The 19,132-nt window shown below is 44.7% G+C and overlaps 3 protein-coding genes across 3 annotated transcripts; 2 read left to right on the forward strand and 1 right to left on the reverse strand.

The window, feature by feature from the left end:
* The first annotated feature begins 4,871 nt into the window (after positions 1-4,871).
* Positions 4,872-10,227, forward strand: LOC123080975 (pentatricopeptide repeat-containing protein At3g48250, chloroplastic). Its single transcript, XM_044503936.1, has 2 exons — positions 4,872-6,714; positions 9,911-10,227. The coding sequence occupies exon 1, from the start codon at positions 4,927-4,929 to the stop codon at positions 6,691-6,693; it is 1,767 nt and encodes a 588-aa protein (XP_044359871.1). The 5' UTR covers positions 4,872-4,926; the 3' UTR covers positions 6,694-6,714; positions 9,911-10,227.
* A 1,004-nt stretch (positions 10,228-11,231) lies between these two features.
* LOC123080976 (DEAD-box ATP-dependent RNA helicase 58, chloroplastic) lies at positions 11,232-14,484 on the forward strand. The gene is made up of 10 exons (XM_044503937.1): positions 11,232-11,535; positions 11,639-11,732; positions 11,828-11,941; positions 12,037-12,132; positions 12,447-12,551; positions 12,679-12,837; positions 12,993-13,061; positions 13,365-13,454; positions 13,861-14,001; positions 14,090-14,484. The coding sequence occupies exons 1-10, from the start codon at positions 11,339-11,341 to the stop codon at positions 14,372-14,374; spliced, it is 1,350 nt and encodes a 449-aa protein (XP_044359872.1). The 5' UTR covers positions 11,232-11,338; the 3' UTR covers positions 14,375-14,484.
* A 47-nt stretch (positions 14,485-14,531) lies between these two features.
* On the reverse strand, positions 14,532-18,085 carry LOC123080977 (transcription initiation factor IIA subunit 2). Its single transcript, XM_044503938.1, has 4 exons — positions 17,891-18,085; positions 17,458-17,611; positions 17,251-17,301; positions 14,532-14,968 (listed from the first exon to the last, which is right to left on the reverse strand). The coding sequence occupies exons 2-4, from the start codon at positions 17,587-17,589 to the stop codon at positions 14,792-14,794; spliced, it is 360 nt and encodes a 119-aa protein (XP_044359873.1). The 5' UTR covers positions 17,590-17,611; positions 17,891-18,085; the 3' UTR covers positions 14,532-14,791.
* Between the last annotated feature and the right edge of the window lie 1,047 nt (positions 18,086-19,132).

Consider the following 19,132-nt stretch of genomic DNA (forward strand, 5'->3'; position numbering starts at 1 on the left):
GCCTTGATCGAACCAACGCACCCTGATCTGGGGCGCCCAAAAACCAACTCGACAACCATCATGGCGCATGGCTAGATATCTCCCTCTCCCAAGATAATTCCAAAATCGTCCCGGCACAATGCAAACCCTATTTGAAGAATTAAGCGTCAAATTGCCAGAGCTTCCAACGGGGAGAGAGGACGGGACCCTAGCGGTTGGGTGGGCCGGCCCAATTTTAGCTAGTGTACACACGGGTTTTGCCAACCTTCCAGAACGTTAATTCTGTTTTTTTACCTGTTTTGCCAAACATTTGGGAAGGTTCATGTGCGGACTTTACTCATTTTCATTTTTCTTTTCTTTTTCCACCTGTTTCTTTTGCCATTTTTCTTTGATTCCGTTCTTATTTTATTTTTTATTTTACAAATACTCCCTATGTAAACTAATATAAGGCGTTTTAGGCACCACAGAGGGAGTAGTTTCTTTTTCTAAAATTATTTGAATTTTAAATTTGTTTGGCATTCAGGAGATCTTCCAGTTTTGTCATAAAATGACCGTGTTTCAAATTTAATTGAAAATTTAAAAAATTATCACATTTTTCAAATTTGGTTCACAAATTCAAAAACACCGTGTTTACAAAAAATGGTCATGCTCTTGAAAAGATGATCAAAAATAAAAAAAACCAGAATTTCAAAAAAGTTAGCATTTCCAAATTTAGTTTGTGATTTTCAGAATATGTTCGGAAAATTAAAAAATGTTCATAATTACAAAATTTGTTCGTGTTAAAAAAAGTTTGGAAAATTCAAAAGATGTTCGTAATTTTTTAATAATTGTTGTAAGACTTTTCTTAAAAAATTCATTACACAAATTCTCCATGTAAGTTATAGTACCTCGATTTGGTTTGCTACATGTATCAGTTCGTTCTAGTGCATGGTTCTTGAACTAACTGCAAACATCCGGATCCACCCGCTCGCTTCACTACATGCGCCAATGGTCGGCCCAGTGGAGGGCCACATGTGTGTAATGCCGCCAATATGCTGCAAAGAGCGGCAGATGGGAGATCCCCACACACGTCGGGGCGTCCTAATCAGCACCCTATTTGATCCACATGTTAAGCACATTCTGGGATGTCCCATTTTTCAATCCTTTTGTGTTGCCGTTCCGCTATGATTTAATATTCGTTTTATGTGTATACCACGTGCTTGCTATGTACTGTGCATCTCCAGGTCATCTATGTACTGTGCATTTCCCTATGGTGGTCTTCTGTTTACACGATTGGAATCCTTAGGAATTTTTTCATAGGATTCATTTGTACTACATTTTGGAGAAAAAATTCCATCGACTCAAACCTTTTCATAGAATTCCTTTATTTTCATGTGCTATCAAACACTCTTCCGTCCAAATTCATGTAGTTTTGTAATCATGTAGGATACAAGAGGACATGATACTCTGTTTCTGCGTTTTGCCTATTCGTTTTTGAGAATCCTGTGTTTCTCGGAGTTTAGGACTCTTGTTCTCTGTATTTTTTGAGGGATTTTCTCTCTATATATAAAATCCTCTGTGTACTCGTATGGAAGGCCCAATCGGGCATGTCTAAGTCTCGCTTGACTTGAGACAGAGGTAGATTGTCGCAGGAATGGGCTTGTCTTTTTTTTTAGTGGAAGGAATGGGCTTGTCTTTTCTAGTTAGTTTGTTCTGCTTGCCCCATACCTCATTTTTTGTTTATGTATTCTATATATATATATATATATTTCATAAATCACTTTACTTAAAATTGAAAAATATTAACCGTGCATTTAAATTGCCCATGTAGTGTAAAAAATTGTTTGCACTTTGAAATATGTTCATACCATACAATAAAAATGTTCATGACATTTAAACCAGATCTATTCATAACCTTACTGCAAGACATAACAGTGTCTCGCCTTCAGCGATCCTACGAACGGCCCAACAGGCGGTTTTCCTCTGTGTGTGTGCGCGCGCGCGCGTGCAAGTAGCGTTGTTGTTATTATTTTGCACGCTGGTTTCCTTAAGATCGGTGTGCTTTGCATCGGTTTTCCTTTTTTTCTCGGTTATTTTTTTGATTTTTGATTTCTGGCTTTTCCTTTTTTCGGTTTCTTTTCTTCTTCTTCTTCTTTTTCTTCCATTTTTCGTTTTTCCCTTCTCTGCAGTTCTTTGCCAGTTTTCTTTGTTTTGGCCTTTGCATTTTTCTTTTTATTTATCATTATCCATTCCTAAAATACACGTCGATTGTTTTTCAATACACATTGTACATTTTTCGAATATAAGAATAACATTTTTTGATACACGTTGCGCATTTGTAACATACATAATCATCATTTTTTCAAATACATGTTTGGGACAATTTTTTGTATACATGTTAAATAATTTTTGGAATAAAACCGAACATTTTTTTTGCATTGAACATTTGTTTAAATATGTGAACATTTTTAAAATGTCATGCAATTTTTTTTGAATGACACAAAACCTTTTTTTGAATTACATGAATATTGTTTTTGACCATATGAGAATTTTTATAAGAAATATAACAAACATTTTTGAAAAGTGGTGTCATTTTTAAACTTCGCAGACATTTTTTAGAATTCCATGAACAGGTTTTTACATTCTACAAATATTAACATTTTGAAAAAATTTATGAACATGTTCTGAAAGAAGTGAACATTTTTTGAATGGTGAAAACATTTTAAAGTCGAGGAATTGTTTTAAATATGCATGAAAGTTTTTAAAATATGTGATGAACACCTTGAAAATTTTATGAAATTTTAAAGTACGTTATTTAGATTTTCTTAAATAAACAAAAGTAAAGAAAAACATGGTGCATGACGAGTACACATGGCTACTGGGCGGCCTAGTACAGGAGCCGAGCAATAGTGTGCGCGCATAAACTGAACAAAATCACTATTTGAGGAGTACTCGTTACAAAGATCACTCTGACCTCCCCAGGTTGCGACAAGTGTCGCGCTGCATGTGTGCCACTTGTCGCAACCTGGGAGTTTTTCCTTTTTTCATAGATCCATTTATTTAAAATGTTTTATCTCTTAAACCGTGCGTCCAAATCTTGAACCGTTTTCACCGTTAGATTCCTCGCATCGAGATCTTTAAAAATAGATATCATGTTGATAGGTTTTGATAAACTTTTTTTTCAAGAAAAAAGCCGGACGAAAAAACCGACCCGGAAGCACCGGTTTTTCCCTTTCCGAAAGAGGCACGCCCGTGACTCCCGCGAAGCATAACCGTGATTCTCGCGAAAGGAGAAAAAACAGAAAACACATTTTTTTTGTTTCCGAGAGGCACGGCCGCGACTCTCACGAAAGCATAACCGTGCCTCTCGCGGAAGCAAAACCGTGTCTCTCGCGGAAAAAAAAGGAAACGCGTCTTTTTCCGTTTCGAGAGGCAGGGCTGTGACTCTTGCGAAAGCACAACCGTGCCTCTCGCGAAAAAAAAAACAGAAAATGCGTTTTTTTTCATTTCCGAGAGGCACGGCCGTGACTCTCGCGAAAGCACAACCGTGCCTCTCGTGGAAGTAAAATCGTGCCTCTCGCGGAAGGAAAAAATAAATAGAAAACACGTTTTTTCATTTTTGAAAGGCATGGCCATGACTCTCGCGAAAGCACAACCGTGCCTCTCGTGAAAGCAAAAGCATGCCTCTTGCGGAAGGAAAAAAAAAATAAAAAACACGTTTTTTCCGTTTTTGAGAGGCATGGCCGTGGCTCTCGCAAAAGCACAATCATGCCTCTCGCGGAAGCAAAACCGTGCCTCTCGCGAAAAGAAAAAAAAACGCATCTTTTTTTCGTTTCCGAAAGGCACGGCAACGACTCTCGCGAAAGCACAACCATGACTCTCGCAAAACCATGCCTCTTGTGAAAAGAAAAAGAAAACAAAAAACGTGTTTTTTCCGTTTCCGAGAGGCACGGCCGTGACTCTCGCGAAAGCATAACCGTGCCTCTTGCGGAAAGAAAAAAAATAGAAAACGCGTTTTTTTTTTATTTCCGAAAAGGCGCGGCAACGAATCTCGCGAAAGCACAACCATGACTCTCGCAAAAGCAAAACCGTGTCTCTTGTGAAAAGAAAAAGAAAACAAAAAACGTGTTTTTTTCCATTTCCGAGAGGCACGGCCGTGACTTTCGCGAAAGCACAATCGTGCCTCTCGCGGAAGCAAAACCGTGACTCTCGCGGAAGGAAAAAAAAATAAAAAACGCGTTTTTTTCATTTCCGAAAGGCACGGCCATGACTCTCGCGAAAGCGAAACCATGCCTCTTGCGGAAGGAAAAAAATAGAAAACATGTTTTTTTCATTTCCGAAAGGCACGGCCATGACTCTCGCGAAAGCGAAACCGTGCCTCTTGCGGAAGGAAATAAAATAAAAAACGCATTTTTTTCGTTTCCGAAAGGCTCGGCCGTTACTCTCGCGAAAGCACAACCGTCACGCTTGTGAAAGGAAAAAAAAGAAAACATGTTTTTTTTGCGCAATTTTTTTTTCAAATTTATCCAAAAACTAAGAAAGACCGGTAGAAAACCGAAAGGTCGAAAAAAATGTTTAAAAAGCCGAAAACGTGTGCAGAAAATTTAAAAAAATCCGGAGGGAGCTTCCAGAGCGCGACACGTGGCGGGCGGCTGAAAGCGCGCCAAGTGGCGCTGATCGTTGCGAGACTTCCGTAGGAGCGCTCGTTAACTAGTTGCTCTCCAAACTGAATGCACGAGTCGACTGTTCTCATTAACAGGCCAAGGCCCAAACCGAATGCAATTGTCAAACTGTTTTTATTAACAGGCCAAGGCCTAAACCGAATGCACGAACGAATACAGCCCGTTTAAGAGAGAGCGGGCTTAAGCCCACCTCCTTCCCCATTTCATCACCTGTCCGGCCCTCCACCATCTCCTCCTCCGCTCCCCTCTCCCCCCCATCGCAAGCAAACCCCTAAACCCCCAAAAAATGGCGGCGCCGCCGGCACACCTCCGCCGCCTCCTCCTGCCGCACCTCCGCCGGAACCGCCTCTTCTCCGCGCTGACCGACACCCCCTCGCCCCCGCCGCCCGCCCCGACCTCAGACGCCATCCTCTACTCGCTCCGCGGCCTCGCCAAGGACCCGCCGCAGGCGCTCTCCCTCTTCCGGCGCGCGGCGGCCGCGGGCCACCCGCTCGGCCCCGCGGCTTACAACCTCATGCTCCGCACGCTCGCCTCCACCCCGGCCGCCGCGCGGGCCCACTTCTGGCCCTTCCTCCGCGACATGGACGCCGCCGGCCACTCCGTCGACCAGGGCACCTACCTCGCCGCCCTCGCCTCCTTCAAGCGCGCCAGCCTCGCCACCGACTACGCCACCCTCTCCGCCCGCCTCGCCAAGTCCCGGGACGACCACGCCGCCCAGGCCGCCGCCGGCGGCACCCCCGTCACCTCCCTCGCCGACGCCGTCCGCGGGCTCGACCTCGACCAGCCGGGGGCTGACGAGGCGCTCGAGGAGAAGCTGGAGGGCGTCGCCGAGCAGCTGCTGCCGCTCACGGAGGCGGCCGTGGCCGGGGTGCTGCGGGAGGCGAGGGACGTCCCGGCCAAGGCGCTCGCTTTCTTCCGGTGGGCCGGCAGGCAGAACGGCTACGAGCACGGGTCCGTCGCCTACAACGCGATGGCGAGGGTGCTCGGCCGGGAGGAGTCGCTGCGGGAGTTCTGGGAGCTGATCCAGGAGATGAAGACCGGCGAGCTGCACATCGACATCGACACCTACATGAAGCTGTCCAGGCAGTTCCAGAAGCGCCACATGATGACCGAGGCCGTGGAGCTCTACGAGCTCATGATGGACGGCCCCTACAAGCCCGCGCAGCAGGACGGGCCGCTGCTCCTCCGGCGCATCGCCATGGGGCCGGAGCCCGACCTCGAGCTGGTGTACCGCGTCGTGAGGAAGTTCGAGGCCGTCTATGAGTTCAAGACCAAGAATGTGTTTGACGGGATCCACAGGGCGCTCACCAGCAATGGCAGGTTCGACGAGGCCGCGGAGATCGTGGAGAGGATGAGAGCCGCTGGCCACCAGCCGGACAACATCACGTATAGCCAGCTGGTCTTTGGGCTGTGCAAGGCCACCAAGTGCGATGAAGCTCGCCAGGTGCTCGATGAAATGGAGGCTGAGGGTTGCACGCCGGACCTGAAGACCTGGACCATGTTGATCCAAGGGCACTGTGCCGCCGGGGAGGTGGACAAGGCTCTGCAGTACTTGACAGAGATGATCGAGAAGGACTTGGAAGCAGACGCCGATTTGCTGGATGTGATGGTGAAAGGTCTGTGCAAACAGGAAAAGATTGACGCGGCTTACACTTTGTTTGTTGAGATGGTGGACACTGCCAAGTTGAACCCTTGGCAAGGAACTTACAAGCATATCATTGCCGAGTTGCTGAGGGTGAAGAAACTCGAGGAGGCACTGGGCCTTCTTAAATCAATGAAAGCCCGCAAGTTTCCACCTTTTGCAGACCCCTTCCCTTCAAACATCGCTGAATACGGGACGCTTGAAGATGCCAGGGACTTTCTGAAGGCCTTGAAAGGATCATCTAATAACTATCCGCAGCCCCCTGTCTATGTGCAGATGTTCAAGGCATTCTTTGCAGAGGGGAGATACTCAGAAGCTCAGGATTTACTCTATAAATGCCCCATCCATATCCGCAGGCATCATGACATCACCGAGCTGTTTGAACCAAAAAAAGTTCAGGCTACTGCTTGACTGAAGAACAATAAATTGTTGGTGAGATTATGGTGAACTCCTGCTTTTTGCATACTAGCTAGCTGCTGTTTAGTAATCCTGGTCATGAGTTGTTACATGGTAATAACTGTAGTGCGAGTATTTCGTTGAGTTGTCTTTTCTGTCCTTTTTCCTCTCTTCCCTTTTCCATCTTTGCAAATGTTCCATTTGAAATACAACCTAAGTTTCACCCTCTACCTTCTTTTTGTGTTGATCACAACTTTTTGAGCTACAGCACACATATATAGAGCTTACAATTATGATCTATGTTCCTATAATGATCACTGTTGATATGATGAGCAGGTCAGGACTCTATTGGTTTAGTTAGAACTCACAGCTAGTATGGGCCTTTGTTTACTGCAGCATGCTTGTCAAATTTATTTATCAGCATGTCCCTTTTTTCTAAGCTCTTATATTATGGGACGGAGGGAGTATGTTATAAGCTGCTATAGTCTAGTGCTAAGTCAAATTACTAATGAACTTTGTTGAATTTTTAGGTAAAACATTGTTATTGGTATCTTAATGTTCAAATTATAGGGCAAGTTTGTAAATGGTTGACCACCATGGGAGTCCATAATTTGTCCCTCGTAAATTCATGGTTAATAGAAGACTAATAAGCTACATAATGCTTATCCCTTCACATCGTATCTCAATAGAAACAAGTCGAATAGAATCTTTGTAATGACCATACTTTCATTTCATATACATAGGTGAATAATAATACATCCTATCCACATCACTCTTATTCATGTTACAAATAAGAACACCGTAATAACACAACGTCGGGATATCCAGGGCACCTCCAAGCAGCACCTCTTATTTGAACTTTCACACTGGACAAAGCATGAGCAGATAATACCATGACTAAGGAACTCTGGTTCTCTTAAGAAGATGGATACATGGTTGTGCTCTTCTGGGGTGCCTTATCCACCTCCAGTACTTTTCTGCCCTTTCTCCTCTCTTCCTTTTTCCCAGTACTTTCTGTGTCTTTGCAAATGCCATTCCATTTGAAATACAAACTAAGTTTCATGCTGTACCTTCTTCTTTTCATGTTGATCACAACCTTTTGAGCTACAGCACCACATATCTAGAGCTTAGAATTATGATATATGATCCTATAATGATCAGTGTTGATATGATGAGCAGGTCAGGACTCTATTGGTTTAGTCAGAACTCACAGCTAGTATGAGGGTTTTTACTGTGGCATGCCTGTCAAATTTATTTATCAGCATGCACCCTTTTTCTGTGTTATAGGCTCATATAGTCAGAACTTCGTTGAAGTTTTAGGTAAGACATTTTTATTGGTATCTTAATGTTCGGATTATAGGGGAAATTAGTAAACAATTGGCCATCGTGGGAGTCCATAATTTATCCCTCCTAAATTGATGGTTAATAGAAAGACCAAATATGCCACAGAAAGCTTATTCTCTCACATCATATTTCAAATAGAAACAAGTCGAACAGAATCACTGTAATAACCACGCTTTCATATATAAGAATATCACACAGCGGTGAATAACAGTACATCTATTCACATCGCTCTTATTCATGTTACAAATAAGAACACCAATACACCATAGTAACACAACCTCGGGATATCCAGGGCACTTCCAAGCAGCACCTCTTATTTGAACTTTCATACTGGAGAAAGCATGAGCAGATAATACCATGACTAAGGAACTCTGGTTCTCTTAAGAAGATGGATACATGGTCGTGCTCTTCTGGAGTGCCCAAGACATGTGCTTACGCTTGATGAAGTCCGAAGCCACCGAATCCACATCTGTATTCACATCATCTTTCTTGATAGGATTGGCATGGTTGTCCTGAAACCTGACTTGTTTTTTGGGCGCTTGGACATGGTTCGCCCCTACTGCTGCTTCTTTCTTCATAACACTGGCATGGTTGTCCTGAAAGTTGGCATGGGGATGGTGGGCTTGGAAGTAGAGCATACGAGTGTGCGACATTGCTCTATGGCTCCTTGCTTGGGGGTACGAGGAAATGCTGGAAGGGTAGGAACTGGTTTGTTGCTGTGATGTGCTCTTGTCCTCTTTTATAGGCCCATAAGGATGCTTATTCATAGACGGCAAGTGGGCATCATATTCTCCACTGCTGACAATGTTGAGATATTTTTCGTGTTCTCTTTCTTGTTAGCTTTCTTCATTCAAATTTGTTAGGCGTTGAATGACTCCATGTTTATCTTGTAAAGTAATTTTGCTTGCTAGGGCTTCTCGCTTAGCGTGGACCTAAGTTAAGTTCCTTCTGCAGTTCTTTTTTCATAGGACGCAGTTGAGTTGTTTTTCCACTTCCGCTCATAAAGATAAGTAATATCTTCTTTCATATGCTGGCATGAACCAGTTAAGGAGATTATATATTTTACACTTTTTGTTAACCATGAATAACAAGGCAAGTCCCAAGCATATGATCCAGCTCTTTTACTGGGCTTAACATGTTCTCTGATTGAGTGATAGTTATACTGCAGTGATTTGTGATATGTTCAGTTGGTAGAAAAAATAAGGATGCTTTCATGTTTTCTTGTTAGCTTTCTTCATTCAAATTTGTTAGGCGTTGAATAACTCCATCCTTATCTTGCAAAGTGAGTAGTTTAGCTTGCAAAGGTTCTAGCTTAGCATGGACCTAAGTTTAGTTCCTTCTGCAGTTTCTTCTTCTTCTCTCTCTCTCTCTCTCTCTTTTAATAAGATGCTTCGTGCAGCGAATTGTAATAGATAATTATACATATCCAGTCATGGATCCATCAAACAACTAAAAAAGTAGTTTTTTTCTTCTTCTAAAGGGGCCATATGAGAATTGACAATAAGCTGCTTCAAAGGTATGTTCTCTTTTTTGTATTAGAGGTGCACAGGAATTCAGAACTATGCTCTGGTGCTGTGATGTATAGATGCTGTGACTCTTTCCTTTGCATATGATTCTCAACCTATCATCTTTCTGTTTCTGAAAGGGCGTGTATCGGAATGGCTATACGTGTACGACGCTTTCCTGCGGGGAAAAGCCATCACCATTGATTGCTCCTTAACTTTGCATATGATTCTCAACCTATCATCTTTCCATTTCCCGAAAAGAACTGGATGCCTTTTCTGTTTCTTCGGTCCACATTTCATGTTCCTGAATAATAATAATAATAATAATAATATCCTGCAACCACAATGAAAGGGACCTAACCGCTGCCTCCATTTGCCTGCAGAGACGGACTTCCTGCGCGATCGGATGAAAACTATGTGGAAGACGCTGCCTGGAAGGCATATCCGATGTGGTGGTTTCTGACGGAGTTTGGCATGATAGGGATTGGCAACAGAAACAAGTCATATGTTGATAGGTAGGTAGATATGCTCCCTGCCTGGGAAGATGCTTCGTGCATCCCACACGCTAGTACTATTATCCGCAGAATGTTTATCACATGGGCATCTTGATAATTTTATATATCCTTTATTATACGGTTGGAAATGTAACAGTTTATATTCTGGAAAGCGAGAGCACTTGGTTGCTGTCAAATTTTTACAACGCCTTTGCTGCAGTTGAGAACTTGCAGGCCTTCTGCTGGCAGTGTTATCTATCATCTTTCTAGAATCTCAGCGAACAGCAGTTCGTTTCTTTTGGTTATACTCCCTCTGTTCCTAAATATTTGTCTTTATAGAGATTTCAACAAGTGACTACATACGAAGCAAAATGAGTGAATCTACACTAAAATATGTCTATATACATCCGTATGTGGTAGTCCATTTGAAATCTCTAAAAAGACAAGTACTCCCTCCGTCCGGAAATACTTGTCGAAAAAAATGGATGTATCTAGATGTATTTTAGTTCTAGATATATCATTTTTATCTATTTCTTTGACAAGTATTTTGGGACAGAGGAGTATTTAGGACCGGAGGGAGTATAGTCTTAGCGAACAGCAGTTCGTTTCTTTTGGTTATATATGTTTTGCCATCAGTTTTATTGGGTCAATCAATTATTTCGTGGTCATTTGATTTCTACGGAAGTTTGTGCCCTATGATTGGATATTGGTACAAAATGTGACATGTGATTGGATATTGATACAAGATGTTGATAGATGCTCATTGCTTGCTTGCCTGTCTGTCTGTTGCACTTGCACCCACAGATGCTCTTCATTTGGCCTAATCATAAAACTGCATTTGTAGGACAGATATTATTTTTTATTTGATCTTGATTTTGCAGACGTAGTTTTGCTATTTTTGAATATATTTGGAAGCAACCATTGCCTTTTATTTGGATTCCTAACAAATTTGCTTCTTAACAAAAACGACTAGCAAACTCTGTAAAAAAAAAAACCAAATGCATTCTGCAGGTAAAACAAAACAAAATGGTACACCCCATATTTTTCACCAAGTTTTGCATGTGTTACATCATGATAATTGTTTTTTGATTTTATTAAAAAAACATCATAGTTTACAAAAAAAAAATCATATTTTCTAAATTGGGCGAAGAAGACATAAATTTCGCATGCAACCTGGAATAGCCTTTTTTTTCTATTTTCCGGGCCCAGCTCTACTTGCGGCCCGGCCCACTCTCCAGCTCAGTCTCATCCACTTCCCTCCCCCGCCACCAGCACCGCCTGCTCGCCGGCTCTCGGAATCCCCGCCGGCCAGCTCCCATGGCAGCGGCGGCGTCCACGGCGACGCTCTCCGGCTGCGCTCGTCCACTCCCCAGCACCTTAAATTCCAGCCCCAGCTCTACCCGCCTGGCCCCATTCGCCTCACGCTCCCGGCCCCGCCGGCTTCGCGCTGCCGCCGCCGCCGCCACCCTCCGCGAGGTCTGCTCCGGCCGCGTCCCCGACCACGTCCTCCAGGGGTAACCGGCCCGCTGAAACCCCACCCCATCCCACAGCTCCCATTCCTCCTCCCCCTTCCTGCATTCGGTACAAATTTCTCACTGAAAGTTCAGTATTTTGCAGGGCTGAGGACGTCGGGTACATCTCACCCACCGAGGTGCAGGAGCAGTCCCTGCCGGTGCTCCTCTCCGGCCTGGACTGCATCCTCCACGCCCAGGTGCGCGCCGGCCGCCGCCCCGTCGATTTCTTTGTACACCTCTACTGCAGAATGACAGTGTGATTATCAATTTACAACTGTGGGGTTGGGTGTAGACAGGTTCAGGGAAGACGCTGGCGTACCTCCTGGCGGTCTTCTCGGCGATAGACGTCGGCCGGTCCTCGGTGCAGGCGCTGGTCATCGTGCCGACGCGGGAGCTCGGCATCCAGGTGAGGTTGTTGTAGCTGATGTTTTGCTCTGCCGCGCCGGCCTCGCGTGTGCCCGGTGGGAGGTCTGACTGGCCTGTTGCTGTTTGTATGTAAAGGTCACCAAAGTCGCCAGGCTTCTCGCGGCCAAGACTTGCAACGTCATGGCTTTGCTTGACGGCGGGATGCTCACGAGACAAAAGAGCTGGTTAAAGGCAAGTGATCGATCGTCCCTTGGTGGATTTCTGTGTCTATGCCGATGCGTGCCTAGTTGCAGGAACATTTTTGGATCTAGTCTCATGTCGATAGGGTTTAAGATCCTTCCATGTTTATATGATTATATTTCATACTCCCTCCGTAAACTAATATAAGAGCATTTAGATCACTATTTTAGTAATCTAAACACTCTTATATTAGTTTACAGAGGGAGTACAAACATTGGTCTGTTGTAGTGTTATACTATAATGTAGTCTGCATTTCTTTTATCTGTTGTGCTGTCTCCCTGCTAACAACGTCGGCCTGTTTTCAGGCAGAGCCCCCTGCAATAATTGTAGCAACTGTTGCAAGCTTGTGCCAGATGGTTGAGAAGCGCGCTTTCAGTCTTGGATCGATCAAAATATTAGTTATCGATGAGGTGGCCACTCCGTTCTTCAGCCCCAAACCAAATTACCTATGCAGTGTCTACATATCTTCTATGATGCCATGCTTATTCGTTTGGAAACAGATTAGCTAATGTAAAAAAAACTTCGTTGTTTTGTCAGGTTGATTTCATTTTTGGATCATCAAAGCAAGTGAACTCCCTTCGCAAGATACTAAATTCTTACACAGCAGCATCCAGCCGTCAGACCATCTTTGCTAGCGCATCGATACCTCAGCACAATCGCTTTGTGCATGACTGCGTACAACATAAATGGACTAAGGTTGATTCTAGCATTCATTCTCCGGTTGTGGACTATCGTGATTGTTTGTCTACACGCCTTGAATATGCATTCTAATTACTGCCTGAATGTCTGTGCCTTTTGAACTTCAGATGGATACAGATATTAGTTTTCACATGTGTGTCTCCTTTGTGCAGAGCGATGTGGTTCATGTTCATGTCAACCCTGTCCAGCCCATGCCTTCACACCTACGTCACACATATGTGGTGAGCATATCTTTTAATGACCACTTTCATCTGAAAGTTTAATTCGTGCATGGTACTCCGTCTGTTCCAAAATACTTGTCGTGGTTTTAGTTCAAAAGTACATTTGAATTTGCTCTTATTAGAAAATTTAGTCGTTTTACATGGCATGGCAGACCTTCTCTTATTCTCCATGGACCTTCCCCTCCACAGCTAGTATCTTCTGATCGACTAAGTGCACAAGCACAACCAGTCTCCTTACTCCTGAAAGCTCGTTTTTGGCCTCATTCTGATTCTCTATCTTACGAGAACATAATCAATGTACAGATATGCAGCAAGAAGGAACGGTTGCATGTTTTGCTGTCCTTGCTTGAGAGGGATGCACCAAAGTCGGTGATTATATTCGTCGCTCAACAGGTAACGGTACAAATTAATTCATCTTATGCCATGCCATGCCGATTGTAAAATAGCTCTTGTACCATGGGATACCCTTTCACCTTTTCTCCGAGGCACTAACTTATGAACTATCATAGAGAGATCCATCATAGTTTCAGTTTCTGCTATGGTAGTGGCGTGGTTCTATGATCAATGCCCTGTTCAAAAGCATAGTGTTATTATTATTCATTATGCCTTAAATTAGTTCCATTTGTAGAACTTCTATATTCATATAAGTGACAATTCTGGGTTATTTTATAATTGCTGTGTTGCCAAGTTCTTAGAACTCATGCTGATAGTAAATGAGTCTCGACTAAAATCATGGTAGACTAGTAGTGGTCTGAGAACAGTACTCTGTTTGATAACCGTTGCAACCCATTCTTTTTAGTCTGAGAAATCAAAAAGGGCTGGAAATCCTCCGTCGTCTACACTTGTTGTTGAGTTCCTGAGAGCAGAGTATAAAGGCACCCTGGAGGTGCTTGTACTAGAAGAAGATATGAACTTCAACGCTCGGGCTACCTCGTTTACTGTAAGTGCTCCCGTTCAATTCTCTAGACCCCCAGCATCTTGATCATGTTGATTGAATACCCGTGCATCGATTTACCGTATGGCTGCAGGAAGTCAAGGGAAAAGGTTTCCTGCTAGTTTCGACAGACATAGCGAGCAGAGGGTTCGACCTTCCGCAGACCAGCCACATATACAACTTCGACCTTCCTAAGACGGCGACCGACTACCTCCACCGTGCTGGAAGAACCGGGAGAGAACCGTTCTCCAAGTCGGAGTGCAGTGTGACGACTCTCATAACAGAGGAGGAGCGCTTCGTGCTACAGAGGTTCCAGAACGAGCTCAAGTTCCACTCCCAACAGCTGCCCTTGGAGTCCATGTTTACTTTCAACTTGTAAATAGTTTCTTCCTTGGAGTCCATGTAATTGTTTATGTAGTGCTCAAGGTGAAGATATGTGTATTAGAACGAACAGCCATGAATCTTAATAAGCTTTGTCAAATTCAACCACACTCAATTCGTAGTTCCACTCATCCACAAACATGCACAGCATATAGTTGAACAAAATCACACACATGTCAAATTATATTCGTAGTTTCACTCATCCATCCACAAGCAGTTAGTTATCGGCACGAAAGAGCGAGACTATCGTTCCATAAGCGATGCAAACGATAACAAATTCAGAACCATTATGTTCTGGCACAATGGAAGCTGGCTAGATGCTCGTGGGATCATTCCATAAGCGATTACCGATGACTGTTTAGTTTGGGGTGGCGCCTGGTCTGTCATGAAGAGGAGTATGGCTAAAGGTGCTGGACTACTGGCATTGCTGGCAAGTGATAGGTTCTACAGGCTCCTCAATCATTCTCATATCATAGGCCACGATCTTCACCATGGGGAGGACTGTTTCGATCTCCTCGTTCATGAATGTTGTGTTTCTCAGGTTGAGAGTCCAGATGCTGTCGCAGTACCTGTAGGTGCGCAGATTGCCGCCCTGTCAAGCCAAGAGGAAAACAATCATGCATGTGAATGAGATCAATGTATGGATGGAAACATGACTACAGATTGCAATATTGTGAAGACAGCATTCTGAATTTGATGGTAATACTAGCTAGTAGCTAGGCAGAACTATTTGAGTGAAGCTATTGCCATGTAGAAGTATTGCTTTCTGAAATAATTAAACAGCATCAGCTACATGCTTGCCAGAAATGAGTGTTGTTTCCAGAATTATTTCTTGGTTTGAATACAGTATGTTCTAAAAAACTCAGCAAACAAATTCAAATACTACTTAGGAACGATTGCAAGAAACTATGGTATGCAAGTCAAGAAGAGTGAAATCATCCAGTAGGTCACATATGTAAGTCAGGAACAAGACAGGAAATTAAAATCCACACACTTGCATGTTGCAGGCAGTTTACCCTTTCATAAACCAAGCAATTAACACGAGCACATAGTTACATACTATGTTTCAGACAAAAGCAAACAAATCTCCTGGAATGCGTTAACTTATCACAAAATTATGGTTTAACCAACTGCCATGTATAATTTGGCTATCAAGCACAGATCATTTTTGTTTAGGTTTCTTTTCCAGGAGAAGTATAAATCTGCTCCTAAACGAACAACGCCAGCCCTGTGGTGGGTTGGAAAATAACTGCGCCGAGCAATTTATTTCATAATTAAGCACGCAAGTCGACATGGCATCAAATCAAACACAAGCATAAAAGATCTGTAGCTGATCTGCATCATCAGTAGAGCTACACTGCAGCAGGGTATTTCAGCATTATTCCCTTGGTACATCACAGCAGAGAGATGGATGCTTAACACAAGAAAGAAAGTAGGGAATTCGGTTGGCGCCTTGAAGGGGAAAACAATCCCAGCCAAGAGGAAAACAATCATGCATGTGAATGAAATCAATGTATGGAAGGAAACATGACTACAGATTGCAATGTTGTGAAGACAGTATTCTGAATTTGACGGAAATACTAGCCAGGCAGAACTATTTGAGTGAAGCTATTGCCATGTAGAAGTATTGCTTTCAGAAATAATTAAGCAGCATCACCTACATGCTTGCCAGGCCATGCAAAAAATGAGTGCTGTTTCCAGAATTATTTCTTGGTTTGAATACAGTATGTTCTCCAAAACTCAGCAAACAAATTCAGATACTACTTACTTGGAAACGATTGCAAAGAAACTATCTTATGTAAGTTAAGAGTGAAATCATCCAGTAGGTAGGTCCATATGTAAGTCAGGAATAAGACAGGAAATTAATCCACACAATTGCATGTTGCAGACAGTTTACCCTTCCATAAACCAAGCAATTAACATGAGCACATATATAGTTACATACTAGTATGTTTCAGACAAAAGCAAACAAATCTCCTGGAATGTATCACGAAATTGTGGTTTAACCAACCGCCATATGTAATTTGGGTATTATAAGCACAGATCATTTTTGTTGAGGTTTCTTTTTCAGGACAAGTATAAATCTGCTCCTAAACAAACAGCGCCGGCCCTGTGGCAGTGGCAGTGGCGGGTTGGAGAATAACTGCACCGAGCAATTTACTTGATAATGAAGCACGCGAGTCGACATGGCATCAATCAAACACAAGGCATGAAAGATGTGCGTCTGATCTGCATCATCAGGAAAACAGCTAGCTACACTGACAGAGGTAGCAACAGCAGCAAGGTATCTCATGCATCAATTATTCCATATGTAAGTCAGGAATAAGACAGGAAATTAATCCACACAATTGCAGGTTGCAGACAGTTTACCCTTCCATAAACTAAGCAATTAACATGAGCACATAGTTACATTTTCGGTTTCCCAGACAAAAGCAAATAAATCTCCTGGAATGCGTTAACTTATCACAAAATTATGGTTTAACCAACTGCCATATATAATTTGTCTATTAAGCACAGATCATTTTTGTTCAGGTTTCTTTTCTAAGCATAGATCTGCTCCTAAACGAACAAACAAACGCCGGCCCTGTGGCGAGTAGGAAAATAACTGCGCCGAGCAATTTACTTCATGATTAAGCACGCAAGTCGACGTGGCACAGATCAAACATAAGGCATAAAAGATCCGCATCTGATCTGCATCATCAGGATAACAGCTAGCTACACTGACAGGGGTAGCAACAGAAGCAAGGTATCTCAGCATGCATTGCATTAACTATTCCCTTCAAACAAATCTGTATGTATGTGCATCACAATAACATCCCACAGAGATGAATGCGTAGCACATATAAGAAAGAGAGTAGGGAATTTGGTTGGTACCTTGAAGGTGGCCCTGCTCTCGACATGCTTGTCCAGCGCGTGACACATGGACTGAAACAACAACAACAACAACAACAACAATAAGACCAGGATCAAAACACCACCTAGCTAGATGCTTGCTTGTTGTTGATGGATGAGTTTCGGAGAGGAACCAGTGCAGTGATAGCGTGTGGAAGGGAAGGGAAGGGAAGGGAAGGGAAGGGGGACCTTGTCGAACTGCATGACGACGGCCATGGCGAGCTCGGGGCTGAGCGCGCCGCTGGCCACCATCTCGTTCAGCGTCTCGATGAGGGCCACGCCGATGACCGACTGCCGGTACAGGTCGATCGCCTCCGCCATCCCTCCGCTGACCCCTAGACCCCTGCCGGTCAACAGTAAGCAGCAAGCGTCAATCAGACCCCATACGCAAGACGGGCGTGGCGCGCGGCCCCGATCACGCCGGCCGGAACCCAAGCCATCATCGGCCACGGCGAGCGCACGCACGGATTCCGGCGAGAGTCCCAAACCCGCGCCGCAGCAAACGCACCCCAACCCCTAGACAAACCCTAGAGCGCGGCGGCGCCGCCGAATCAGTCGCGCCGCGGCTGCCAGCAACCAAAAACCCCACCCGGAATGCAGCCGCGTGGAGAGAGGCTCTTACCTGGTCGATCGGCGGCGGGTGCGCCGGTCGGCGCTCCGGATCTGGAGCCGCAGGGCGGGCGGGCGCGCGAGGCTGGGGGCCGGGGGTGCGTTTGCTGCGGCGCGGGTTTGGGAGCGGAGGTGCTTGCTTGCTTGCTTGCTGCTGCGGCGGTTCTCCTGATTAATTCCCGTTTTGCCCTTGCAAGCCAGTGGGTGGATTCGTTCGACGCCAAGGCAGCCTTGTCATCAATGCCCTAAGTGGTTGTTTGGATAGAGGAGATTAGCAATGGGATTATAGAAAATGAGTTTTAAGCTGATTTCTAGGAAAATCGGTTTTATCACGTTTTTATGAATAATCAGTTTATGAAAAACTATGTTTGGTTACAAAGGTAGATAGCCTCGCGACTCGTTAATCTTTGCTCGTCACTTTCCCCAAATTGGCCGCCATTGCTTATCCATCGGAGTATAGGCAGCCCTGTTTGGTTCGGCTGTGGATTTCTAAAAGCAGCTGTGGAAAATTTGATGTGAAAAAGATGTAGGTCATTTGGCAAACCAGCTGATACAACTTTTTCTTATTTTGGCCCGCAACGCAATCAGATTTTGGAAAGCACGTCCTGGGCTGCTTCCGCTTTTGGCTCAGATTTTGGCAGCGGATTCCTGGAATCGGATTCTGCTGGGTTCGCCCTTTGGTTCTGATTCTGCTGTGCGGCAGCGGAATCCGTCGATAAAAGCTGAACCAAACAGGGCCTATATGCAGCTGCTCCCCTCGAGTTTCTCCTCTGTTCTCTCCGATTCCTCCTTCGTCCTTAGTTCGCTGACATCGCTGCTCCATTCCTCTCGGCCTTAGATGAATCAGAGCCTAGGCCTCGATTGCTGCTCCTCTCTCCTCCATCCGAGGCTTCACCAAGGGGGACGCCGCTGAAGTGCGGACGACGACAACGACTTCCACTCAACGGCTCGCTGTGCGCAGCGGCCGCTTCCCCTCGAGACTCTGGCGTTCACGCTCGGTGGCGACCACTTGCTCTGGACGACACGGCGTGAACGGCGGCAGCGGCCGCTTCCTCGACGACTCAGGCGTTCGCGCACGACACCGGGCGCTTCCCTTCAACGACGCCTGGTGCTAGGAGAAGACATGGAGGTAGTAGAGGGTCGGGTGTGCGGGGGAGGATCAAGCTGCCGGAGCCGGAGAAGAAGAGTGTGAAGGTGACATGGAGGAGATCACAACAGAGTGATCAGGGAGTGGCAAAGACTATGCGGAAACTAA

Source organism: Triticum aestivum, chromosome 3D (assembly GCF_018294505.1).
Source record: "Triticum aestivum cultivar Chinese Spring chromosome 3D, IWGSC CS RefSeq v2.1, whole genome shotgun sequence".
In the NCBI taxonomy this organism is placed as follows: Eukaryota; Viridiplantae; Streptophyta; class Magnoliopsida; order Poales; family Poaceae; genus Triticum; species Triticum aestivum.